At 55.1% G+C, this 27,322-nt stretch overlaps 1 protein-coding gene across 3 annotated transcripts; it reads right to left on the reverse strand.

The window, feature by feature from the left end:
- Positions 1-7,453: 7,453 nt before the first annotated feature.
- On the reverse strand, positions 7,454-26,063 carry CHST1 (carbohydrate sulfotransferase 1). 3 transcript variants are annotated; one of them, XM_055423911.2, is made up of 4 exons: positions 25,662-26,063; positions 11,896-12,024; positions 11,145-11,240; positions 7,454-9,740 (listed from the first exon to the last, which is right to left on the reverse strand). In XM_055423911.2, exon 4 carries the CDS (start codon positions 9,696-9,698, stop codon positions 8,463-8,465), a length of 1,236 nt encoding a protein of 411 aa, XP_055279886.1. In that variant the 5' UTR covers positions 9,699-9,740; positions 11,145-11,240; positions 11,896-12,024; positions 25,662-26,063; the 3' UTR covers positions 7,454-8,462. The 3 variants fall into 3 exon arrangements, with proteins under 3 accessions (XP_055279886.1, XP_055279887.1, XP_055279889.1); XM_055423912.2 differs by lacking the exon at positions 11,896-12,024; XM_055423914.2 differs by lacking the exons at positions 11,896-12,024; positions 25,662-26,063 and adding an exon at positions 22,649-25,613.
- Between the last annotated feature and the right edge of the window lie 1,259 nt (positions 26,064-27,322).

Consider the following 27,322-nt stretch of genomic DNA (forward strand, 5'->3'; position numbering starts at 1 on the left):
GAAAATGAGTCAACCACAGTTCACAACTAAATCAAATATACCAGGGAACTCCGTATCATGACTGAGAACCAACAGAAAGCAGGAGACCACTTCCTGCAGACCTGCGTTGACCCATCAGTGCCCTGGCTTATCGGCCACTCGACGGGCAGACCCTTTAGACGCTCAGGGTCCACCCCCACCCCGCTCCTGCACTCTAGTGAGTTTTTCGGTCACGTGGTGGACTGACGTGATGCGACGCTCTAGCCCACACCCTCTGGAACGTTTCTTCTCCTCTGGCAAGCCGTGTGTTCCTGCAGCAGCCCGGTCTTCTCCAAGATCTGGATCTAGGCAGGAGGTGTGTGGGATGCCTCTTCCAAGTTCTTAATTCCTTCCTGGTTTATTCTCCCTCCAACCCAGAGGAAGTGGGACTTCCTGCATTTGTTATTCTCATATTCCGTAAGAGTTCTCCTTTACAACCCTTTTAGTAATTAATCATATTTTACTTGCTAATCATTAATTATATTAAATGGTCCCTGTTGAAATGATAAATGTCAGTTCCTGTCTTGGCCTGGCCCTTGACCAATACATTCAGCATCCAATTAAAATCATGGGGCGATGCAAAAAAAAGCAGATAAATATGACTCATAACCAAGAGGAAAATAAATCAATCAATAAAAACAGACCCAACAATAATAGAATTAGTCATCAAGAACTCTGAAACCCACTCCAGTATTCTTGCCTGGAGAATCCAATGGACAGAGGAGCCTGGCAGGCTATAGTCCGAAGGGTCACACAAAACTGAAGTGACTTAGCACACACGCATGACTTTGAAACGTAAGTCTTATAAAAATTTTCAGAGATATAAAGGAGAATGTGGATACAATGAGGATAAAAATGGAATATATAACATAAAAGACACAAGGGCCATATAGAAAGGAAAAATACAAATATGAAATGAAAAACGTGCTGAATTGGACTATAGCAGATTAGACATTGTAAAAGAAACAATTAGACAACTTGAGAACATCGGATTAGGAATTACTCAAACTAGGCATGAAGAGGATAAAAGGCTGGGAAAAAAGTAAACAAGCATCAGTCATCTGTGGGATGATGTCAAGATGCCTTCCACACGGGTAGTCAGAATCTCAGGAAAGTTGAGGGGGACAGAAAAAAATATTTGAAGGAAAAGAATGATTGAAGTGTCCCAGATCGGATGAAAACTATAAATCCACACATACAAGAAACGTAATGAACCCCAAGCAGAATAACGATAAAGAAAAAACTACCAAAGCACACTATAATCAAAGTTGCTGAAAACAAGTAATAAAGAGAAAATCTTATAAACAGCTAGAGAAAAGAGATATTATACATAAACAAAAAAAAATTAAGAATTACAGCAAATTCTTCATCAGAAACAATACAAGGCAGAAGACGGTGAATCAAAATCTTTACACTGTTGAAAGATGAGCCATCAAATTAGAATTCTAAAGCCAACAGAAGTCCCTTTCAAAAATGAGGGCAAAAATAGACTTTCAGAGAAAATCTGAAAGAATTTATTGTCCATCGACCTGCACTCCAAAAAATGTTATATTCGATCAAAAGTTCTTCAGGTGGAAGGAAAGGGCCATCAGGTGGGAGTCTGGATCCACACAAAGGAATGACGAGCACTCAGAAATAAGATGAAACAGACCACCAAGACATTCAACATGAGTGACTGTCGATCGCCAACCAAGTAAAAGAATCCAGACACAAAAGGCCGCATGTTTATGGCTCCACTTATACAGAATGCTGGGAAAGTGAAGACTATAGTGACAGAAAGCAGCTCAGCGCCGCCGCTCTGGGGGTTAGGGAAGGAGGCTGACAGGAGGGAGAGCAAGAGGGAGTCTGGGGGCCGAGCTTTCCTCCACCTTGACTGTCGTGATGCAGCGCCGTGCGCTTGTCAGAACTGGTCAAACCGTATATTTAAAATGAGTGAGGCTTATTGCACATAAATGGCACCCTAGTAAACTTGATCATTTAGAAAAGGTCAATGAAAGACCACATATAATGCTTTAAAAATGCATCACAAAAATCACAGGGAAATTTAAAAGAAGGCACAAAGAATTAAAGTGTATCAAGGCATCAAGTCGGAGAAGGAGATGCCACCCCACTCCAGTCCTCTTGCCTGGAAAATCCCACGGACGGAGGAGCCTGGTGGGCTGCAGTCCATGGGGTTGCTAGGAGTCGGAAACGACTGAGCGACTTCAGTTTCACTTTTCACTTTCATGCACTGGAGAAGGAAATGGCAACCCACTCCAGTGTTTGCCTGGAGAATCCCAGGGACGGGGAGCCTGGTGGGCTGCCGTCTATGGGGTCACACAGAGTCTGACACGACTGAAGCGACTTAGCAGCAGCAGCAGCAAGGTATCAAGTGTGCTTTTCAAGAAACGGGTAAAGATATTGACTAATTTTAGACTTGGATAAACTGAAGAAGGAGTTTGTCATTTCTAATATTACCACTAAAGGAATAAAAACAGATATGTAAATCTCTAATCAGTGGAGGAAAAAGATGTCATAGACAAAAAAAAAATCAAAAGTAAGGGTAAAAATAATGGGTGAGACAAATCGGAAGTACAAAATAAGATGGTAACTGTAAATTCAAATGGGCTTCACAGGTGGTGCTAGTGGTAAAAAACCCACCTGCCAATGTAGGAGACATGAGAGACTCAGGTTCAACCCCTGGGTCAGATATATCAGTAACTACAAGGCATGGATATGAACCAAAAGATGGAATAATAAATTACCCAAATTCTACTCATAGAAGGCTAGTTTCGCTATACTGGCATTAGATAAAACGGACTTAAGGCAGAAGCATTACCATGGTAAACAGGAACACTTCACAATGAGAAAAGGTGAAAATCACCAGAAATTATGATAATTTTAGATTTGCAGCACCTAAAAACACAATTTCAAAATCACAATGCAAAAAAAAAAAAAAAAATGACAGAACTGCCTGGGGAAATAGAGAAATCAATCTGCCCACAGTCCCAGTGTGGAATCTTTAACTCACCTTTCTCAGTAATCATCAAAATAAACACACTTTTTTTTAAAAGTCAGGAGCGGTATTTAGCCAATAAGTTTAACTTGACTAGATGGGCATAGGTGGCCCACTACGTCCAGTTGTTGCACAAGACACATTCTTTTCCAGTGCAGTCCCCAGGCTATAGCTGAGACACTGAGGCTCAGGGTAGACTTCTGGCTTGTCCAGCAAAATGCAGTGGAGCAAGTTCTCAAGGTGAGTCTCCTGTCACCTAAACTGCTAATTTTCTACTCTTCCTGGATGGTTTTAAATGCCTCCTGTTCCCCTCTGTGCAAAGGCTCTTGTTCCAAAGCCACATCCGGTTTCCCAAAGCCAGCTGAAGGCCAGAGTGACATTGCTAAAGGCTGAGGTGTTACCGAGGAAGGAAGGACGCAGGAAGCAATGCCGGCAGAAGGCATTGTTGTTGGAGGCTGTAATGCTGGAGTGTGCCAGAGGAGGAAACCGCCCGACAGTGGGATGTGTTCAGCTGGTGTTCTCAGACCTCCTCCAGGAAGCTCTAAGATTCAGGTCTCAGAAAACTCAACACCCTTCGTTGCTGGAGACAGTGGACTTCCCTGGGGCTTCAGGAGGAAGAAGTCTAGGTCCCCACGCAAAACATGGTCCTTTGTGAATTGAAAAGAGCGCAAATGCAGGTGGCTTAACGGGGGTGAAAGGCCAAGTCCATCCGGCCTAGACGTAGCAGCTGAGCAGCTGACTTGGCCCATCCCAGGAAGGCATTTCCCAGGAATTTAGATAATTTTGGACATGTGGCCAAAAGACAGCCGGTCATCTCGGCCAACTTCTAGTCCTGAGGGCCACTCCCCAAGGGCGCTGGACACCTACAGGCACCATCCTGCAGGTAGGCCAGCTTGTCCTCACGCTTCACAGCCATTCTGTGGGCATTTCTGTCTGTCCCCTTCTTGCCTCCCCCTGGTTAGCCCTCGGTTCTAGGCCTTGGCTGAGTAAGGGGACTGCACTGACTGCTGTGCCATTTCATTCAGGAGAAACTTTGTGCATTGTTAGCATTCATGTGAGAAGAGCTCACCAAAAAAATGTACTATTCAACGAATATTCATTGAGCATATTCCAGGCACCCTGCTAATAACCGTGGATAAAATGATATGGTGATGATGATGATAATGGCTAGCATTTAATAGGCATTCCCTATACACCAAGCACAGTGCCCTGCACTTAAATGCATTACCTTATGCAATCTTCAGAGTAGCCCTCTGAGGCAGGTATTATAAGCATTACCTTTGTACAGATAAGAACATGGAGGCTCAGAAAAATTGTGATACGCCCGAGGTCACACATTGACTAATGACAAAGATGGAACTGGAACCTAGAATCATGCATTTTACCATAATGGTTCCCAAGATGAAGAAGACATTGTAATTACAAGTCATCAGCAGATGACAACTCCCAGAAGCAAAAAATGCAATTAGACAGAGGCAGGGTAGGGAGATGGGAGGTTTGGGTGAAGCTCGAAGGGCTCTGTGAAGCCTGGGTAATTGTCCCATGTATGCCCTGGGCAGGCAGCCTGCAGGCCCCCAGGCCAGTCAGATCCTCAGTTTGGGCATTAGTCTCCCAGCTGCGCACACATGCGCGTGCGTGTGTGCACACACACACACGCACACACACACACGCACGCACGCACACACACGCACACGTGCACACACACACACAGACACACACACAGACACACACACACACACACACACACACCCTGCACCTAGTAACCACTTAGCCCCTGGCTGCAGCTATGTCCCCTGATGCATTGAGACCCTGACTACTTGCCTCCAAGGACTTGATTCCAACCTGTTTCTCAGCACTCAGGAGACAGAGGCCTATGTGTTTTCCCCATGGGTCTGTGAAGGGGCTTCACGTACATGTTTTCCTTCCCAGTGAGCAAAGGCATTCCAGCAGGGAGAAATTCTTCCCCAGACGGGGATGAATCGGGAATGGCATGTTCGTTATGGACAATACCCCGTGGAATGATGGGAAGTGGCGCTCAGTGAGCTCCCCAGAGTCCCAGGGAAGTGGGGCTGGAGTGTCTGCTGATAGGAAGAAACAAGGGCGAGCAGGTGAAAAACACACAAACAGAGGAAGCCTATGATGAAAAGAATCGGCAGGACACAGCCTCCAAGCTGCGGCATGAGAAGGGCCTTTAGTACCGGGACAAGACCAGGAAGTTACTCCTTAGGATCTAAGCCATCAAGGCGCTACACACAGCTGAGGTGGGCCGGGTCAGCCCTGCCTACGTGGCGCTCTGACCACCATTTCCTGGCTGGACAAAGGTGCCTCTGTGTCCACAGGAAACAGCCGCTGAGAGGTGCGACTAATGGGGGGAAGGGTGCTGGTAAACTGCAAAAATTCCCTACACCTGTTTGTTCGCTGCTCTTCTCCCTACAAGCCTTAGCCTTGGAAATTGTAACAAATGGCAAAGACAAAAAACTAGGAACGCCAGTGTCGGTGTGCGGAGTGAAAAAAAAAAAAAGAATTGTTGACTACAGGGGGGTGATGTGGATTCTTAGAACAAAACGCAGCTGAACACCCCCTCTCCCATCCCCTGTGAGAAACAGGATGGGAGGGCATCAGCTGCCGGGTCTCAGGTCTCAGGTCTCATTCAGATTCCTAAGGGCCCACCCCCTAGTGAAGGAGCAGTACAAGCAAATTCCTTTATCCAGTGGGAAGCACCTGTTTTACCCCTTCTTTTATTCATGCAACCAGTGTTTATGGGATACTATCGTGTGCCAAGTCCTGTAGTGAAAAGTATGACTACAGTTGTGACAAACACTATAAAAGAGATGTATGTGATGCCATAAGGGCCTATACTCAGGAGAGCTAATATAATCACCTATATAGGGGACTGTGATTAGGATAACTGAGCCAATCTGATAAACCCAGAGAAGTGCTGATACTTACACTGAGATCCAGAGGATAAGCAGATATTAACTAGGTTAAGAGGGGACTAGGAGTAACCCAGCCATGAGGAAGGAGCTAAGCAGAAATGCTGCAATGAGCCAGAGTGCTGTATGTATTGGTTAGCTTTGGCTGCATAACAAGTCACTCCAAAGCTTAGTGGCTTAAAACAACTTTTTTTTAACGCAATTTTGTAGGTCAGAAATTTGGCAGGATTCAGCAAGGCACTTCCCACAGTCTACGTCAGGTTGCATCACTGACTTGGGCTGGGGCTCACTCGTGTGCCTGTGTCAGCGGCCAAGTCAGTGAGGAACTGGCTGGCCATTGGCTGGGGTCTTTGGTTCTTCACTTTGTGGTCTGTCATTCTCTAGCAAGCTGCCCTGGGTTTCCTTCACAAGGCAGTTTAAGGTATCTAAAAAGCAGCAAAAAGGAACAAGTTCCAAAGCTCAGGTACTTCTCACGCCTCTGTAACCCACTGACAAAGATAAGGCATGAGGCTAAGCCCAAATAGGGGGAAGGGGCACTACCCGAGGGTGTGGTTATAGGGAGAGGGGAACAAATGGGGAGCGGTAACCTCAGCGTGCTCAAGGAATTGAAAGAAAGCCAAAGGACCAGAGTGAGTGTGAAGGGGAAACGGCTCGGGTGAAGCTAGAGGTGGGCAGGAACCAGGACGTGCAGGGCCTCCAAGAGCGCTCTAAGTAAGAGTTGGGTCTTTAGACCCTAGAAACAGGCCAGCACTCTGGTTTCTGATTCTCTGTCATGCAGGCTTGTTTATCGCAAATAAATCCCTTGAAGTCTGTACTGCCCTGGGTGACGGCTCTTCCAAGCTTGAGGAGCCCAGGACCTCTCAGTTCAGTTCAGTTCAGTCGCTCACTTGTGTCTTTTTGCAACCCCATGAATCGCAGCACGCCAGGCCTCCCTGTCCATCACCAACTCCCAGAGTCCACCCAAACCCATGTCCATCGAGTCGGTGATGCCATCCAACCATCTCATCCTCTGGACCTCTGGGGCTGTCTAATCCCAGGAGTTCTCTCTGTCCCAGACCAACAAAGCTATGAACTCCACCCCAAGGACCAGCTGTTTTCTTGGAATAAGAGCTGGGGAAGCCGCTCGGAGGAAGCTGCTAGACTGCCAAGGATTGGAAGGAAAGTAAGCAGGACTGGTATTCCGCCAGTGTAGACAACAGGACACTAGCTGTTAAAATACTGAATGCATCCAGACCGCTGATAGAGGCCACTGCCCGGAGTCAGCCCACTCTGGAGTGTTTTTCCCTCCCTGGCTATCCTGGCCCCAGACCCGGCAATAAAAGGAGTAACATCTGTCATAGCAAAGAGTCACCAGGACATCAGGATCTCCAGACACTGATCCAGCAAGCCACACCAGCCACACCACTTGTTAAATATTTTGAACATCACCCCCTGGCTATCAGGTGACTGGTCTCAACGAACCGAAGGGAAATGAAACTGTGAACTCACTGTTGAGGGGGTTGAGGGTGATACGAATTCTGAAAACCAGCAACTGGTCGTTGAATCCCCGCCTCCATTTCCATGTCTCTCCCCCCCAAAGCCAGAAACACCTGGACCCCACCAAGTTCTGCCTTCAGCCTTTCAGCATGTCCCATAATCACACTCAGACATTATTGCACTCTTTTATTTACACAAAACACAGATAAAGCATTTCAAAGTTCATTTTGCAAACGGAACCACTCTTTTTTTTCTTTTTGGCACAAAGAAATATCACAGATGGACCCCAAGATCAATCAGAAAACCATAATACTTATCAGCCATCACTGGTCCAGGGGCAGCCACAAAACTCAGACAGACAGACAGACAGCGTTGCCACAGACTGGAAGAAATAAACAAGGTCCATATTCACCTCACAGTACAAACCTGCTCACCGACAGGCAAGGGTGGGCAGGAAGGGGCAGTTTTCTCTGCTCCAAGGAGTGGGGGGCAGCGGGTTTGGGGGGGCAGAAGCAGGATGGGGAGGGATAAACACCATTCATAAATTAGAGAGAGGTGGCCTTTTTGTTTTTAACCTCTTACCTTGTTGAAGTAAGACAGTGCAAAAACTACCATACCCTGACCACTCGTCCATTCAAAAAACCTCAGAAGTTGTGTGGTTTGGGGTGTCTCTCCTCTCAGGCACCCGTGTGTGTGTGTGTGCGTGTGTGTGCACGTGCGTATGTGAATGTGTAAGTGTGGTGCTTGTAAACATTATCACCATCCACCAGAGACACACACCCGAGTGTCTGAACGGGGTGGGGTGGGGGCTAGACCCCACTGCACCGCCGCCTCTGCCCCAGGGATTCCTGTCCAAGACATAGTGCAAATTTCAGAGACAAAGAGAGGCAGGTGGAAGTGGGGAGGGGGGCGGACAGGGGCAGGTAGGACACAAAAGACGGGGTGGGAGAGGGAAGGGGGAAATAAGGCAACAGTTAAAAACGGTCCATGTCATCAAAACCGACACCGTGTGCCCCCTGCCCCCACCCACGGAGCCCCGGTCACGAGAAAGGGCGGAAGTCCCGCTCCTCCACCAGGCTGATGGAGGGGTTCTTGAGCTCCTCCTCCGAGCTGGCCATCTTGTAGCCCAGCTGCGCCAGCACCCGCTGGCAGGCGTTCTGAGCGAAGGCCACGATGTCGTAGGAGAGGCGGAAGCGCCACTTCTCGGCCGTGGCCGCCGAGTTTCGCACCGTGCCGTACTTGTGCTTGCCCAAGGTGGGGTCTCCCCGCGTGTTGTTCTGGATCCAGCGCGCCACGTGGCTGTCCAGGGGGATGCCCAGGAACCCGTAGATCTCCTCGGTCTTCTTCATGGGGTTCCTGGCCAAGTCCTCGTAGCGCACCAGCATGTACTTGCCCTTGAGCCACGGGGGCCGCGTGAGGCCGGTGGACACGGAGTTGGAGAAGTCCTCGCACACCGTGGTCAGCTGCGTCACGTCCAGGTTGTAGGGCTTCCGCCCGGTGCCGTACCAGAGCCGCCAGAGGCGGTACGTGTCGCGGAAGGTCTCGCTGCGGGAGGCCAGGATGCCCCGGGGGTCCCGGACCAGCTGGATGACCTTGAGGTTTAGGCGCGGGTCTTCCACCAGGGCCCGCAGGTCGCTGACCTCGGGCACGCGCACCGTCTTGATGGCCACGTGGCTGCGCTCGCGGCAGGCCTCGGCGGCCACGGTCAGGTTCAGCAGGCCGCACCTGCGCACGCAGTCCCCCTCCTCCAGCACCGGGTCCCCCGGGCCCGGCGCGTCGCACACGGGCCGCGAGCACAGCACGCGGCTGGCCCCGCGCCGGAAGATCCTGTCGGTGGTGTGGTTGACCGGCGGCGGCTTGATGTAGTTCTCCAGGAAGTAGAGGTCGCAGTCGTAGAGGCTCCTCAGGAGGTCCCGGCTGGCGCCCAGCATGACCCGCCGGTCGGCGGGGCTCTTGCCCTGGGTGAAGCGGGGGATGAGTGTGTTCTGCACGTGGTAGAGGGGCTCGAACAGGTAGAAGACGTCCAGGTGCTGGTTCAAGAGCTGGCCCACGAAGGAGGAGCCGCTGCGCGTGGTGGCCAGGATGAGGATGTGGGTCTTGCGCGAGAGGTTATAGGCGAACGTGGGGCCCTCCTCGCACAGCCGCTCGGCCAGCCCGGCCTCCGCCAGGCCCGGGCAGGCGTGGAAGGACTTGGCCGTGAAGGTGCGGATGGCCGTGTACTGAATGGCGATGGAGGCCAGGGCAAGGAGGAGGACAGCCTTCCAGGAACATTGCATGGCTGGGCACCTTCATGGGGCTGCTTCTCCAGCATGTGAGGTCTGGGGGCCAAGGCGGGCAGCTGTCAGGGAGCAGCCAGGCTCGGGTGCCTCTGACAGCCGGAGGGGGGCACCGGCTTGCTCCCTGAGAGGAGCTGGGTCTCCAGCTCTCAGAGGAGGGGCCCCAGCTCCCTGGCTGAGTGCTCCCTCATCCACCTGAGCACTAAAGGGGCTCCTCCACTAGACCTTACCGTTCTCTGGGGACTCCTGGTGGCTACTAGGGACTGAACAAACCCATTCCCGTACCCCAGGGTCTAATCTACAGAATACTGTGGGGCTTCCCATCAGAACTGAGTACCTTAGTGGGGCCTGACCGGGCAAGACCCTAACTCCCTCAACTCCCATACCTGGGGAATGATCAGCTCCCACCCACCTCAAGCCATTCCCCTGTCTCTGCCTATCCACCCTGCTGGCATCTCCTGGGCCACCCGCATCTTCTTCCACTCCCACGATCTGGCACCCACCTCCTCCTTTTGCCCACCCCCAGGAGGAAGAAGGGTCCATGTCAGATGCCGCCCCCTGGCCCAAGTCCCCGTGCAAAAAGAACCCGTGTACGCCTTGAGTGGGTGGGCTGCTAGCAACCTCTGGCCACCAGGCTGGGAAAGGTGGACAATGGTGTCAAGCCCTTCCTGCTCCCCCCACCCAAATGACAGATGCAGGTGACCAGCTTGTTCCAGTGGAGGACTCTCGGGGCTCATGAACCCCCTCAGAGGCAGCTGGCCCAGAGCAGACAGGGTCCAGGGGCTGATGAGAAACACCCCTTCCCAGGCCCCAGTGGCCTCCAGGATTTGCTCCTGGCCACTGAGGAAGGGGGTGGCCCCCTGGTGGCACTAGCGGTAGAGAATCTGCCTGCCAGTGGAAGACACGCAGGAGACACAGGTTCAGTCCCCGGGTCAGGAAGATCCCCTGGAGAAGGAAATGGCAACGCACTCCAGCGTGCTTGCCGAGAGAATCCCATGGACAGAGGAGCCTGGCCGGCTACCCAGTGTGTGGGGTCGCAGAGTCGGACACAACTGAGTATGCACCTCCTACTGAGGAAGGGGTCCAGGTCATGGGGCAGGGAACTGGTTTCGCTAGATAAACTGGTCCCTCCAGCACCCTTCCCCCAGCCAGTCCTCAAGGGTCTCCACCGTTAGGCCCTCACCCCCTTCAGCCCACAGGGTGAGCTCAGGGACCCCACTGCGATTCCCCAGTGACCCCAGAGAACCCAAGCCAGGCAGAGAGAAGAAGCATCTCAAGGAACAGAGAAAGTGCAGGGAATGGGAGGGCAGGGAAAGTGGGGTCCCGGGGTAGGGTCCAACCTGAGCATCTGAAAGTTGCCCCCTGACACCCGCCCCCCACCTAGAGGCCAGCTCAGCAACCCACCCTGGGGAAGGCAAAGGCAGGGGGAGGGCTCCACCAACTCACCAAAGAGGGGCTGTTCCGCGCTGGGCAGTCCGCAGTTCCGGGTCTCCAGGCCTCGCCGGCAGTCACAGCCTGTGCGGCAGCCCCGTGGCCAGCAGGCTGCAAGGAGACAGGGAGGGGAGCGGCGCTGAAGCGGGGCTCCCACTGCCTCCCTTCCACCTCTCTCCCCCGCGTCGCATGCCCCATGGACAGCTCCCTGGGGCTGGGCAACGCAAGCCCTGTCTGCTCTGCCAGATCTACCCACTGAGACTCAGGACTCCAGGTAACCCGGTGCCATCTCTGAGTCCCTGGGTCCAGCCCTCTGAGTCCCAGGCAGCATCCCACCCCCTTCACCCAGCCCTCCCACCCGCTACCCATACCCTACTGGGGAGTGATGCTCCAGTGGGCAGGGAGCTGGCAAGCCTGCATGCCCAGCTGAGAGTCAGTGCCCCATTTAGGGAACCACCCCAGAGAGGCACCCCTCCCAGCTACCACCCAAGAGAGGTACAAAGAAATCCACTGACACAAACACCCCCAAGCTGGCCAACTCAGTTCAGCTCTGGTGATCGGACTGACCCAAGCAGACCCAGTACCTAGTGCCCAACAACAGTACCATCAGGGTCAAAGTTATCCCAGAAAACGGGGCCAGCTGGAGCACAGTCCAGATGTGTTCTGCATTTAAAATCCACAGCATCCTGACCCTTTGCGGTTCACCTTGTTCAGTGATTTTCCCCAATGGGGGTTAGCGGAAGTCGGGAAGAGCAAGGAGCCTCACCCCAGATCTCCAGGTGGAAACAGCAGCTCAGTGGAAGCAGCCCACCCGCTGAAGCCCGGGAGGAAGGGACAGAAAGGAAGCGAGGCTCCTCTTCCACCCACACAGATAGAGGAGAACGGCTACCTGAAACTCAAAGCAGAAGTAGACCAGGGAGCATCCCTGACCTTCAAGCTCTTTGCAAACCCTAAGTCAAAGCACCAAGACCGTAACATTGTTGTGGTTAGTATCCAATGAGTATTTCCTAAGTGCCAAGCGGCTTACCTGCCTTGGCTCACCAGTGCACTGCCAGAACTTTGCGCGGAAGCCGGCATTGGTTCCATTTCACAGGCGAGACAGCTGAGGCCCAGGGAGCTGGAGAGGCCTGCCTGAGCTCACGTGCCTGGCTCAGGCCCACCCAGCAGGCTCCCCAGAGCCCACGCTCCCTCCCTCCAAGGGGGCCTGACTTGCTGTTCCTCCAGGTTACCCATACTTGCCCTTCAGACATGCGTGTAATTAACGTCCCCTGCTCATTTGTGAATCAGCGCGAGAGGCACCGGACGTTAGAAGGCGACGTTCAGATGGCTTCTGAGACTTAGAGCATGCTCTTCCCTTTGCTGTCGGGTCTGGCTGAACTCCTGGGCTCGCGGAGGTTGGGTGAACGCCTGCGCCTTCTGAGTATTCTTCCCACGTTCACTATTGGGCGCAGTTCCCCTTGGGGGCGGGACGAGTGGGTCCTCATTTCCCAAATGAGTGCTGTTGGGTTCAGCTCACTCACCCAGCTCTCCACACCAGGGAGTGAGTCTGTTTTCCTGAGAGCCCCTGCTGGAAGGTCAGGCTCCTCACTCCCAATGTTCAGATGACGAAACTAAGGCTCAGAGACCACGCCAATAGGCGTGGTAAGCAAGTAAGAAGTAGGAGAGACTCGAGTCCCTCTGGATCAGTCTCTTGGGCTGACGCTGTGGCCCTTTACCATCAGTTTAGTGGGAAAGGAACATGCTGAAGCTTAGGGATGGGCACAGAGGCTGGAGTGAGACGGCAGTGGGCTGGCAGCAGCTCGGGGAGTCCTGTTTTAGGTGTGAAACCCTACTTGGTACTTAGAGGAAGCAGGACCGTGTCACCAGGGGAAGGGCACCAGGGGAAGGGCACAGTCAGACGTTCTGGGGAACCTCCTGTGTAAGCCGAGAAACGCACTCCCCCATCCCACACTGCCTCACCCCACGAGAGCAGAAGACGCTGTCTCCATCAGCAGAGTTGCTCGGAGGACCCACAGAGAACAGCGTCTCAGCTTCATATGTGACCCTCCCCAGGCCCATGCAAAGTGCAGGCTAGCCCTGCCCAAGTGCCCCAAGACAAACGTGAATGTCTTTAGAACAGGTAGGGAAAGTCACCGATATTCGTGCAGAGTAATATTTTTAAATTATTCAGGAGTCCATTCTTTAGTGGCAGTGCTGTTTCATTTAGCCATATTTCCTTTGTTCACAAGCGTGTTATTATCTAGTATGAGCCAGGTGCTATTCTGAGCACTATGGGTAAAATAACGTGAAGGAAAGCAAGTACTTCTGGGCACTCATGATGTTTCTCCCAGTCATATGCTCCCTTTCCAGGCATCAGCTCATCTAGCGCTCACAGTAACCCTGTGGGGTCATAGTCCCATTTTACAGATAAGGAAACTGAGGTTCTACACGGTTAGACAACTTCTCCAAGCTTAGAGCCAGGATTCCAGCCAGGCGGTATGCTCAAAATCCTCCTCCCTGATCTACTCCCTCTTCAGCTACATTCAACACCCTTTGGTCCTCACCAAGACAGGAAATGGAAGCTTTAAAGAGACTTCCTTTAACTCTTAAGATTCCCTTCCAAAAACAACTCACCCAAGGTTTCCTTTAGAGATGAGCATCTTTCAAGGAGGAAACTATTTTAAGTTTCTTCCCCTCACTTTCCTGAACCACCACAACCCCCAAAAACTGTAAGACCAGGATTGGAAGCTGCTGTCTTTGCCAATAAATCAGAAGGAATTAAAGCATCATTGCGATGCGATGCTATAAATCCCTTAAAAAGCAGGACTCAGATTTACAAGGTGCAATCTGGACACCAGGGAGGAGAAGATGTTGAAGGCAGGCCACCCCGTTGTCACCCCACTCACCCCACCCCCAAGGAGGGCAAAGCCAGGGCATGGGAACAGGAAGATGGAGGGAGTCAGGCCCTCTTAGAAATGCCCCTGCTCTCCTGCCAGCCTGGCAGAACCAGGCCCAGGGCCCGCCAAGAGTCCTTGGTATGCTGGAAGCAACTGCCCTGGAAACCAGAGGCCCTGAAGCCCAGCCCCATTGTTCCCAGGGGAGCTCTGGCCACTGCGAGGGATACCCTTAACACCCTCATCCTCTAAGCTGGACTGTGGGCCCCAGAGCCCCTCGCTGGGGCTTCTTGAAGCCTCTTGCCTGGCCTCCCTCCACCTCTGGTGAGTCAAAATCCAGGCATGCTTTAGACGTGGGCGTCCAGAATCTAACTTCTCTTGGGAGTCACCCACTCTCAAAGGAAAGTTCAGACTTTGGAACCAGCCACCTTCAAATTAGGGTACAGGATGGGAAACACCTCCATCTGGGAGAACTAGAATTCAGAGCTAAGAACTCAAGCCAGAAACCACACCTACCTGGGCCTGTCACTCAGCAGGACACGGGCCTGGGCGACTCACTCCTTTTCTCTGAGCCTGTTTCCCCACCCATAAAGTATAACCTTAGATGGTCACATGAACAGGTGTATAATATGGTACAGCCTTGCACTTGGGACGTTGGCTCTGGCACCAGCCCTGTGGATGACCAGTTCCCCCAGTCTCCCTGGACCTCTGGCTTTCTCACCTAAGAAGTGGGGATAATTTTAACAAGGCTGTTTTTTAGGACTGATTACTTCCTACAGTGACCAGCGAGGAGGAAGTGCTCAGTAAGTGTTAAGTTACTTTTATCGTCATTGATGTCTCGTGTGCTTTGTCTCAAAAAGGTCCCTCAGAACCCATCAGCACTGACTGTGACGGTGAGGCAGACACACTCCCTGGCCGCTGTGCCCAGGCCTCCGCCCCGCAAGCCTCTGCCCGGAGCCCCTGCCTTCCTGCACACGCTCCCAGCCCAGCCGGCGGGCTCGCTCCTGCGGAGCCGCCGCAGTGGCGTCCCTGCTGCCCTCTAGTGGCCACATCCTGCAGCGCCGGCCCTCCGCGCTGCGTCTCGGCTGGGTTCAGAATTCGGGCTGGTTGGCTGCAGTCTGCTGTGAGGACGCAGGCGGGCAGGCGGCGGGGAGGCGATGTTGCAGGAGCAGCGAGGTGGGGCGATGACACGCCCACCCGGGCTGCGGGCTCTGCTCTGTGCTCTCCTCTTCCCTCACCCACACACCATGAGGCAGGCGGCAACAGGCAGCCTCACAGCATCTGGAGGGCCGCGGCTCCCTGGTCTTGTTCCGCTCCGGCAGGGAAGGAACACCGAATGTCAGGCTGGAGCAACCCATGGGCTCTGCATTCCCCTGGCTAGTGACCTTGGACTCACCCCCTGGCCTCTTTGTGCCTCGGTTTTTCCCTAAACCCGGTGACCCTTAAGGGCTTCCCAGGTCTGGCCATCGGAATTGTCCGATCCCGGGAAGCCCTTGGACTTCATCCTCAGGGTCAGGACCACCCTCCCTGAACGATGGGGGAACCCTCCTTCCGAAGTGGGAAGGCTCCAGTCACCTTCCAAGAGGCTAGCAGGGCTGGAAGCTCTGCCCCTGTCTCAGCCCGATCCGTGGCTGCCCCGGTGAGGCCCAAAAACCAAGGGATGCTGCCCTCTGACGAGTTCACCTCTGCTCCTGCTCTGTTTAATCCACGCAACCCAATGCTGTGGTTCTCTGTCTTTTCTGGGTCACAGACCCCCTTGGAGAGACACAATCCCTCTTCCCAGAAGACCCAGCTGTGCGCACAGTTTTATACACACAATTAGAAGGCTCTTCAACCTCCTAACACCCACCCATAAGCATCCCTTCTCTTCCCTAGAGACTTAACCCTTTCATTATTAACATTTTCCCCCACCGATCTGTCAGAGAAGGCTCCACAGATGTGTAAGTACCAAGGTGTAACCATCACCCAAGATACATTATTAAGTAAAAAATAAATTCAAAAAAGTCTAGGGCCAGAAAAGACATGGGCAAAAGTGTGCCACCATTTCTCATCTTTTTTAAAGGGAATGTCTGTGAATATATCACAGACACATTTGTTTGACTCTGCATAACCAACCACGAGAACTTGCACCGAACCAGTGAACTGTAGCTGCCAGGTGGGAGGAGCTAGGAGGCGGGTGGGAGGAAGGCACGGTTTACACTGAGTATGTTGACTCAGTTTGAGTTTATTAACTTTGGGACACAGAGAGGAGCCGCCTCATGCAGGAGCTGGAGGGACAGCTGATGACAGGGTGGGGTGCTGAAGCCCGGCACTGGAGTCTCACCGCACCCCCAGGACGCTGCTCTCCCCGGGGCCCTGGCTGGCCGGCTCTCTCCACCGGCATTTCCAAGGCACCCGTTTCGGCCAGAAAAACTGGGCTCAGTCTGCTCAGACAGGGGTCAGAAGTCACCCGGGGCTGCTGAGACAAGACAGGAGCTGAACAAAGGGGCGACCTCCAAGGGGCCCTGAGGCTTTGGGAAGAGCAGCTGAGGCCCAGTTGGGGAAGTGACTCCCCTCCCGATTTTTCTCCTTGTTCCCCTTTCCCCTGCTTTTGTGAAGTCCGGGAAGACAGGAGAAGCAGAGGGAAAAAACCTGATCACTGTATCAGATGATACAGCTCACCAGAATCAGGAGTCAGTATGGAGGAGCCCCGAGGCTCTGGGGCCCCAGAAACTGGAGCAAGAAGCAGAGGGGACTGAATGGGGGAAGCGATGGAGGGGGGCTCAGAGTTGGCAAACAGGCCTCTGGGATGGAGACTGCAGAAAGGAAATGTTTAATCCCTGCGTCTGCAGTAGCCAGTGATGACCCACCGTGGATGTTTAGTTAAGTCTAGAACACACAAAACAGCAAAGTTTTTTCTTCCTAAGGAAAATAATGTGATGAAAATAAGGCAAGGGGAAAACAGGGGTATGAAAGTCCGAAAGAACGAGGAGCCAGGTCAGTGCACAACAGCCCATGAGGTCACACAGACAGGTCGGAGTTAGCTGGCAGCCAATAAGAAAAGGGAAATACTTCATTTACGTGCTTCATAGGATCCATGAGGTGAAGATTAAAGCACCTGCTCAAGAGATACCCAACTATTCCTGTTACTGAATCCAACACAAGATTTCTCCAGAAGGCTCTCCTCAAGAGCCCTGGGCAGGCATCACTGTCCTTAAGACCTCACACCTAGTAAGTCCAGGGACAAGTTTAGCAGTGCTGTGTCCTGAAACAGCCTTCAAGGTAAGCAGGATGCCCATATGTAGTTCAGCCAGTGCAGCCTTGAGAGGAGGTGATCTGATGGTATCCAGACTCAGCCTGCCTCTGAGGTCTGGGTCAGCCCAGGGTGACTGGAAGCCCCAGGGCTTCTTTCTCTTTGGGGTCATGTCCCCTCAATCTGAAACCCTGTGAGGCCTATGGTCCTTCTCTCCAGATCCACAACAATCCAAACAGGTGTTTTGTACACAATCTCTTGAGTCCCTGGGCCTCATGGCTTATCCACAGACCCCACGGAACCAGTACACACATCCTTCAGGCATCTCCAATGTGGGCAAGTTCTCACAATCATGGTTCCAAAGACAAGCATCCAGAGATGACCATCCACCAACTTTTCACCATCAGCAGAGAGGCTTGGCTATCTCTCATGAGCCCCGATGTCTCCAGAGCAAGTCACTCCAATATCCACATGTTTTGACCCTGGGACATGCACGGTGTCCCAAGCCTCCTTGAGAAGTTTACCCATAGGCGTGCAAGGAGGCAGGCTGAATGGAGGTTGGACATCCTGGCGGTGGGACCAGCCAGGGCTGGGTTGACTCCTACTGCTGATGCTTTACCCTGAGCAGAGCACTTAACCTCCATAGGCCTCAGCTGTCCTTATCTATGAAATGGGAAAGACGATTACAGAATCTTTCGAATATTTGGATTGTGAGATAGAAAGCCGATGAAGTTTAGCACAGGGCTGGGCACAGAGCGGGATTCACTGACAACCCTGGGCGTGATTTTGAGGGACTACTCTGCTTTTGAACTGTGGTGTTGGAGAAGACTCTTGAGAGTCCCGTAACTGCAAGGAGACCCAACCAGTCAATCCTAAAGGAAACCAGCCCTGAATATTCATTGGAAGCACTGATGCTGAAGCTGAAGCTCCAATACTTTGGCCACCTGATGCGAAGAGCTGACTCATTGGAAAAGACCCTGATGCTGGGAAAGATTGAGGGCAGGAAGAGAAGGGGATGACGGAGGATGAGATGGTTGGACGGCATCACCGACTCAATGGACATGAGTCTGAGCAAGCTCTGGGAGACAGTGAAGGACAGGGGAGCCTGGCACGCTGTAGTCTGTGGGGTCGCAGAGAGTCGGACACGACTGAGCGGCTGAATAACAACAACTCAAAGCCACAACAGGCAACAGTGGCCTGGAAATGTCCAGAGATTACAGCGGTGCCACAGCCTCGTCCACGAAGCGCTCACCACCTGTGTAGGCTGGAGACCCTTGTGGTTCATACTGCAGAGATGACCTACAGTCCGCCGGTCAGCGGTCCCGCCCAACCTGAGGAAAGTTTTCCCCAGCAGTGGGGAGAGTGACCGGCCTCCTGCTGCATGGCCCCAGTGTGCCCGACTCCTCGCGGGGGAGGGATGAGTCAGAAGGGCCCAGTTCTCTGTCTCAGGATGATCCTACCACAGCCCGGCCTGTGGTAGGCGGGCCACTCAGGACCCACACCAGGCGGAAAGGCCCGGGTTTCCTGTCCCCCAGCCCCTCCCCAGCAGCCAGAGTCGTCATCGGAATAGTACCCAGGCCCCACCCCCTGGATACCGGGGGCTTTGGCCCCTCCTCCTGGCTTCCAGGATGAGAAACAGCCAACAGGAGCTAAAGCAAAGGCAGCTGCTGCCTGAAGGGCTGGGAGGAGGGGCCATCTGTCCCTGGATCCCGGAGTCTCCAATCTCGGGCCACCTGAGTAAGGCCCAGCTGGCCCCTGGGGATACGGGAGGGAGGGCTGGGCGCCAGGGAAGCTCACCTGAGCTTTGGGGCTATTACATGGGATGGAGGGGATGCTGAAAGGTTGTTGCTGAGCCGTGAAAGGCGCCGGGATTTTTGGCCTCCGGAGGAGAGGAATTCAATCTGGGGCCAGTGACGAGGCTTGATTGCTCAGAGCTTTTGTGTAATAAAGTTTTATTAACGTATATTCTGACACAGACATTCAGAAGGGGGCAGAAACAGTGCCCCCACCCCCCCACTAGTCTTTAGCTGGTTGTTATATAGCTACTCGCAGGCTGCTAATTGGAGACAGGAAATGTCTCAGAACTCAGAGACTGGCACCAGGCCCCTTACCCACGACATGCATTTTGAGATAATGTTGGCACAAGGTGAGTTGTCCTGGGCTGTAAAATGATTGACATGAATCTTGAAGAAAGGCGGGTTTCCAAGCAAAGCCGTAGTCTCATTAACACAGCTTAAGAGAACATTTGCATGAGTAAAACATACTGGTTTGTCGAGTAAAACATACTGGTTCTGAGTCTTGGGCAGAACCAAGTTGAAGACAGAGTCTAGGGTAAATACATGGCTTATTAACGTAGCTTAAAAAAAACATTTCCATAAGAAAAATGCATTGGTTAGCTCAAGGTTTGAGAAAAGTTAAGTTCAGGTGGAACCAGGTGTCGTCATGGCAACACAGAATTTTAAAAGAAACCTCTTTTTAAATTTGTATAGAGAAGAAAAACAAAAGTCTGACACTTGCAGTTTGTTTCCTCCTGCCACTCAAGAGAGAGGTTAAAAAATGTCTGACACTTGCAGCCTGGTTCCTCCGTTTGGAGACCCGTGGCCGTCCTGCTTGTCACCCTCTCAATACCCAGAGATGACCACAGGCCTCGCTCCTTCAAAGGGGGGCTTCCATAGGTATTGCTGCCATCTTTCACAGACGAGGAGCATGAGGCTCAGGCAAGTGAGGGGCCTTGTCCAGGTGTGTGCGGCTTGTCCTTGGTGGGGGCCAGGATTCAGCTCAGCTCCAAGGACCCCTATGCGCTGGCCCTAACCCCAAAGCTGAACTCCCCAGACCACACCCGAGTGCTTGGAATGGCACCAGCATCTGGAGACTAGAGGGGACAGGCGGGGCCACGGTGGCCACCAGGATCCCCACGCACACCGGTGCCGACCTTGACCTCGGTGTTCACGCAGACCCAGAAGCGGGTTCACCCAGCAAACACCTAGCAACCATCTCCAAGGATCAGACCCCTGCTGTGTCAGCTGGAGGGATGCGGGCTGCCTGTGGCCCTTCCTGCCTGGCTCCTGGCACACCACAGATGCGTGGGTACCATCTCACCGCTTCCCAAGGGGTTCTCCCCTCCCAGCTGAATGACAAAGAGAAGCCCATTACAAAGATTAGAAAAAATAATGGTGCAAGCATGCGGAGGGTGCAGGGCAATGTCCTACCAGATAGGCATTAACCAAAACACACTCTGCACCCTGCTCCAGGGCCCTAGCTCTGGTTAGACAAGTAGAGGTGGGGAAGTGGGTGGTTTCATGGCCAGCAAGGCCAGAGATGCCCAAATGCTATGCAGCCAAGAGGACACCAAAAAATGTTTTGATTACTACCTGGCCTGGAACGGTCTGGAATAGGGCAGAGGGTGTGGGCTCAAGGTCCAGAAGGTCCCCCTGGCTCCTAAGCCCAGAACTTACCACCAACCCCCAGCTGGCCCCAAGGATGCCAGACAGTTCAGCCTGTCAGTTATCTGTCTCCTGGATGAGAAGTGTTGGGGAGAGCCGCTCATGGGTACCGTGACAATCAGATGAGCACCTCTGCCCCTACATCAACAGGACCTCCCGAAAAATACATGATGGCAACTGCTCATGGAGGATCCATCTCACAGGGGAGGGGCCGAGGCTCACTGAGGCTGAGCGTGTGCTGATAAGTGGCAGAGGAGGGGCCGGATGCAGGTCACAGGGTTCTGTGTGTGAGGTGCATACGCAGCGAAGTCCTCACCTGTCTGAGTTTCTCCCTAAAGACGTACCTTCCTTCCCTGACCCCCCTAAAACCCATGGTCTGAACCACCCCAGCTACTGTCCTGACCCTGTTATGGCACACTTAAGAGGTCAGGAGCAACACGGCAGAGGCTGAGACCCAGACCGTGGATCCAGGGCAGGCTTACCCTCATAGGACATTCCCAGGCACCCAGGGAGAGGAGAGATCACCCACCTCCCTTAAACAAGATCACAAACCTAACACTCTTAATGTCATGGTAATGTTCTTAGTGCACTGTGCAAAGCACTCACTCCACGGCACCTTTGAAATGTCGGCACCAGACTTGTCTGTCATCTTCATCTGCCTACAGAATCCCTGAGGGCGGGCGCCAGGCCCTCTGCCCACCCACCCATCTTGGGGTGGGAGGGGTGCCCAACTTGGGGCCCTCAGCACCCTTCAGGGATGCAGTAGGTGCTAAGCGACTCATTTTCCCCAGCAGAGACCCAGAGAAGGGGAGGACTGTGCTCTGCTCTCTGTCCCAGAGGAAGAGGTGAGCGTCTCTGACAATTCCCAGCCCATGGCCTTCCAGCTCTAATCAAGGAGCAAACACAAAGAGAGAATGTCTAAACGTTTAGAAAACGCGGGAACTCTGTGCCCCACGCGGTACCGTGGGGATTTATAAAGAACAAATCATGCCTGACAAACTTGATAGCTTTCTTGATAGAATTACAAGACTGGTAGATGAAGGAAATGCAGGCAGGGTAATATATCTTGATTTTTAGCAAAGCATTTGATACAGCGCCTCGAGTAATCTTACAAAATTAATTCAAACAGACTTGGCCCTAAGCACTTGTCATGGGGCTGAAAGCAAGAAGGGGCAGGTCCCAAGGGTCCCAGGTGGAGGAGGCAAGCCCAGGGGGAAGGAGCTAAGGGACAGAGTCCGCGAGAGAAGGCAGAGCTGCCAAGACCCAGATCCGCTGGGTCAGATCTTATCTAACATCTTCATTAATGATCCTGAGAGAGGGAGTAAACAGTCCGTTAATGAAATTTGCAGAGGGTATTAAATTGGAAGGTGTTGTGAACACCAATGAGGATGGCAAAGCGGTCCAGAGAGACCCGGGGGAAAAACCTAGGCAGGAAACTGTCAGCATGGAAGGGGCTGGGGGCCGGGGGATTCTGGGGCCACCTGGAGCTGTCAAGGAAGAGGGAAAGACATCCCCAGGGCTGCGGGTGATGACTTTGACGGGCAAAGCCCGCGGATCTCAGTTTCCCCATTTGTAAAACAGAAGGAAGAACAAGCAGGGGTGGAGGAAGAGCCGGAGCTCTGAGAGCTGGTGCGGATGCAGGGACTGCCTTTTAGGGAGTGCGGAGCGGACGCCCTCCTCATGGGAGGGAAGGAGGGGGACAGGGCCAGTGACATGGAGACGAGGAAGGGTCGTCTGCAGGCCAGGGAGGGGAGGGCAGCAACTGAAAGACGGGCCGGTGAGGGAGGCTGGCTGGGCCATCACGAGAGCCCAGAGTGGCCTCGAGCCACTGCCCAGACACTGCCGAGGCGCCGGTTGCTGGGGTAAGCAGATGTGGGCAGGCGCCCGTCTCCCAGCCTACTGGGCTGGAGCCCAGGGCCAATCCAGACTTGTAGGGCGTGCTGGGCACACTCCAGCGGCAGAGGCTCTAACCTGCGGGGATGAGGAGGCCAGCGTCTGTTCTCTTTCTGGAGAGTTCCTGATTCCTCTTCAGTGGGTCACCAGGAGCTGCTTCTCCAGCCAGGTGAACCCACCTCTCCGGGATCCGAGAAGGTCGCCCCAGCTCCAGTCCCCTCTCTCGTTCTTCAGAGCCCCAGGGGGCTGAAGCAGGATGCTGCCGGCCATCTGGACTTGTGAGGATGTGTTCCCGCAAGCCTCCCAGGCAGGTGGGGTCTGAACAGGAGCCAGGACTCCCGAGCACGGTGCTCAGGCCCTCAGCCACCTAAACATGTGCTCCGTGGGAGGAAGAAAGGGATGGCTGGTTCCCAGCTGGGGGTGGACCATTGGTTGCTGGGGAGGCTCTTACACGAAGCAGGAGGCCAGCCCCTCCAGATGTCAAGACCACCTTGCTGGACGCAGAGGGGCGGATCCAGGTGAATGTACCACCAGGGGAGTGCCCTTCCAACACCCTGAATCAATGGCGCTCCCTGAACACTCACTATGGCCATGTTCTTGGTGTGTTCCTCGGGTTAACGCATTTGACCTTCACATCAGCCCTATGAGGCAGGTGAAGAGCTCTTACTTTCCCATTTCACAGAGGAGGAGACTGAGGCATACACTGGTGGCCATGAGCCCTAGCACCTAGTCAGAAAGTCCATGGGAGAAGCAGAACTTGCCAAGAGTCACAGGGGGAGCTGAGCAGCTCCGAGGGAGGGAGGGGTAACCCCAGTGGGTGGGGAGAGGCAGCCCCTCCCACAAGGACCCCCAGAGCCTTGCCCCGCAGCTCCCTTTTCCCCATGAAGGGAGTTGGTCCAACTCCTACCGCACTTGTGGATCCTGGATTTTTACTATATGTTTCCCTTCTCCCCCACCACCGCCGCGATACGCCAAGTCCTCTGAACAAGTCTGTTTCCATGGAAACCATACCGTGACTCAGGGCTTCGGGACCTTCTCTGAACCAGATTATGAATATCAAATGCTCTCTCCCCGCACCAATGCGGGGTGAGTTGGAAAAGTAAAGAGAGACCCACAGTGGGCAAGGGAGGGAGACAGGGATGTGCGGAAGGGGAACTGCGGCGGGGTTGAGGGGGGTACGGAAGGAGGTTCAAGCCTCTCCCAGCCCAGTGAGAGCAAGGCATCTGGGCCCCCTGCAGACTCAGCGGAGCACAGATGCACACCTCCTGCGTGTACATGTGGCTGGTATACTCATACCCCTGTATCAGCACCCTCAGTACCACTCCTCCTCGGGAACTAGGGCCCTAGAAGAACACATCCCTTCTAATGGGGACCTGCCCATGGCAAAGGTGGCCTCGCAGGAGGGAAGCTTGTCGGCAAGAGGAGCTTGACTTCAGATGCTGAAGAGGAACCCTCCAGCCAAAAACATGGCAATACTCAGCAAAGAGGGAAATTTGGAATTTTAAGGGGAAAATGTGCTTCCGCTTTGCGATGAGGTCGGGTGTTAAGGATATGTGCCAGGAAGGAGGTGGGGCTAGGATTTCAAAGCCTCAGCAGGGTTGGGGGCAACATTAGCAGAGGCAGCCTCCCACCTCCTCAACCCCCTCCCCCCGCCCTGGCCTAGCCCCTCACCTGCCAACATCAGGACAGCAGCAGGGAAATGAAAGTTTGCAGTGCCAGGCTTCGGGGCCTCCCTCAGGGAGCTAAGGGCCCAGAGCAAATCCACCCTCTCCAGGCCCCAGCAGCTCCCTGAAGATCCAGGAGGGAGGGGAGGAGAATAGATTGGAGGCTTGACACCTCCCTGGTGAATCCAACGTGCGAGTCATGACGGTGAGAGCACTTGGAGGAAGAGACGGGGCCATGGTGCTGCCTCTGAGTGCCCCCCGCTGCTGAGGCCCGGAGCCTGGGGACTGCCCACCTAAGTAAGGGCTCTGCCTGTGGCAGCCAGCCCCGTCAAGGGGTAGAGGAACCCCTGAAGCAGGTACCTGGCACCTCGGGCCCCCACCGGCTTGCCTCTTATACCTACTGCTCCTCTGGCTGGCCAGAGCAGCTTTCCTCCCAGCCAGGGTCCCACCTCCTGCCCCCAGCCCCTGGTCCCCTCTGCCTCCAGTCGTTATGTACCCTCTGGACATCCACCTCCCTACCCACTGCCTTCACCGCTCTGTCAAAAGTCTAAGCCCGTTCTCTGGCGCCTGGGCTCCCTAGACGCCTCTAGCTTCGGAGCCGTGCTTAAGTCCATCAGGAGGACAGCCGCACCAAAGGTGAGGCGCGGCAACCCTGGGAGAGGGCGGGCGCAGGATGTGGGGACGGGGGAGAGTGGGGGGTGGGGTGGGGGGAGGGTACCCTGTGGCTTCGCAAATCAGGCCAAGGTGCCACCTGAGGGCTACCATTAGGTCTTACCTTTTAACCCCTAGCTTCCCGGCCAGGGCCACTTTGGGTTCCCAGAGCCTGGGAGGGGCTGCTCTCCAGGAGGGGAAGAGCAGGCGGGTGGGTCTGGCTTCCGTGGGAGGTCTGCACCTTCCAGCAGCCCCTGTTCCCCCCTCCCCTCCAAGACCAGTTCATCGCAGAGTGGTGGTTTCAGGGGCGGGTGCGGGTGCGGGGCAGAGGCTGGGGGCAGGACGCAGGCGACAGCCCCCGTCTCCGCGCGCAGCGTGGTTTTGGAAAGTTGGTGCAGACGTGGGGACCCCAGGGTCTGCAGGGGTCTCAGCAGCCCCGAGGCCGGCAGGCTATGGGACGCCGAGCCCCGGGCAGCCCCCGAGTGCGCTCCGCAGCGGAGGGGAGCGGGCGCCTCGGGGCCGCCGCGCGACTCAAGTTTGCTGCCCTCCCCGAACGGGGGTGGGGAGGGCCAGGGCGGTCGCGGCGCTCACCCGCCGTCGGCCCCGGAAAGCCCCTTCCTGCGCCGGGGAAGCTGCGGTCCTCCCCGCGCCCCGCACCGCCCGTAGCGACTGTCTCCGAGCCGAGGGGCGTCTCCCACCGCGCCCGCGCCCCTCCCGGCTGCGGCGGCGAGTGTCCGCTCCCTCCCGCCCCGAGGCCCGCCGGGCCCGGCCGGTACCTGGTCGGGGGCGCGCCGGGAGCCGCTGCAGCGCGCAGCGCCGGCTCCATCCTCGGGTCTGGAGTCAGGCTCGCCGGGGGCCGGCGGGCGGCGGCGGCGGCGGCGGCGGCATCCTCCGCCTCCCGCGCCCTCCTCCTCGGCCTCCCTCCTCCTGCCTCTTCCACCGCCTCCGCGCGCCCCTCACGGGCCCCTCTTCATGGCCCGGGGGCGCGAGCCCAGGACCGCTCGGCCAGCTGAGCGCGTTCTCCGGGTCGGGGTACGGGATCGGGGACCGCAGCGCGAGGGCCCCGGGGGCGCCGGGCCGGGGGCCGGGGGCCGGGACCGAGAGCGCGGCAGCCCGGGGCGCCGGAGCCTCGCCGAGCGCCTGCCCGCCCTGCGTCCCGAGCCCTGAGCAGCAGCGGCGGCGGCTACGGCGCCGAGCGAGCGGCGGGCGCTGCGGTCCGGGCTCCACCCCCCGAGCCGCCCGCCCCTCGGCTGCCGCCCGCCCCCTGCTCTTCCCCACCCCGCCGGCGCGCGCCCTCCCGCTCCCCGCGCCGCCCTGCCGGCTCCGGCTCCCCGCGCTGCTCCAGCCACCAGCCCTCGGGACACCCCAGTCTGCAGGCCGGTTCCTGTGCCAACCCCTCCAAACCCGGGGGGAGCCACACCCACAACCCGGGTTTTGGGAGCCCGGCGAGCGAAGGCGCAGGCTACCCACTGGCACCACTTTCTGTACTCACCCCTACCCCGCCCCCGGTAAGGGGCGGGGGCGCTCACCGAGGGAGCTTCTGCCTGAATGCCCCTCCACCTCCAGAAGTTCGCCTGCAGCCCCCAGCCTGGCCCCGGGACCCCAGAACCCAGAACAGGAGCCTTTTTGTGTCTTTTGGTACCAATACCCCAGCACACACCCCTAGGTCACGCCCCTCCACCCCTTTTCTCAGATGTGGAAATGAATCGTTTGCCCCTGCTGCGTCGGTACCTCTTGGGCGGGGTCCACAGGGTGTTTGGGGTGCGGGGCAGGCATTAAGGTGCATTTGCTGGAGGACCCTCTTCCAGGCCAGCCCTCCACCCCACCCCTGCCCCTACCCATCCTACCAGCCAGATGCTAGGGCTCCTAGGTGGAAATCTGGAGCCACTGCCTCCCTTATGTAGGGAGACCCGCAGAGCCCAGAGCCCGCAGGCTGAGCACCAGAGCCCGCAGGCTGAGTACCTCGGCCTCTCATTCTTTGCACAAATATTGACTGAGCATCTCCCGAAGGCCGCGTCTGCATGGGCACCAGGGACTCGTTGGTGCCAAGACAGATGGACCCCTGGCCTCTCAGAGTGAAGTGTAGGAGAAGCAGGATAAACAGGCAGAGAGTACCTGGGAGCAGGGGCCCCTGGGCTGGAGGGGGCAGCAGGGAAGCGAAGCTCTGCCTCCAGCTCTGACTGTGCAGGGGCTGGCCACCATGGGCGCCTGTGTCCTCATCTGGCTGATCCCGTCACTCCTCAGCTTCTGACCCAGCAGTTATCTTCTGAGGCCAGGAAAGGCAGTCAGCTTCCATCTCCACCCATCTCTGAAACTCTGATTTCCACTTACAGCCAGAGAGTCATGGGTGACTTGAAAACTAAGGCACCCCAGGGAAGCCTCCTCACCCAACCACGGACACTGCGGTTGAGTGGTTGGCGTGGGATCCCCTGGACCA

The sequence above is a fragment of the Moschus berezovskii genome, chromosome 14 (genome assembly GCF_049115385.1).
Source record: "Moschus berezovskii isolate FMDL1 chromosome 14, NW_MosBer_1.0, whole genome shotgun sequence".
NCBI lineage: Eukaryota > Metazoa > Chordata > Mammalia > Artiodactyla > Moschidae > Moschus > Moschus berezovskii.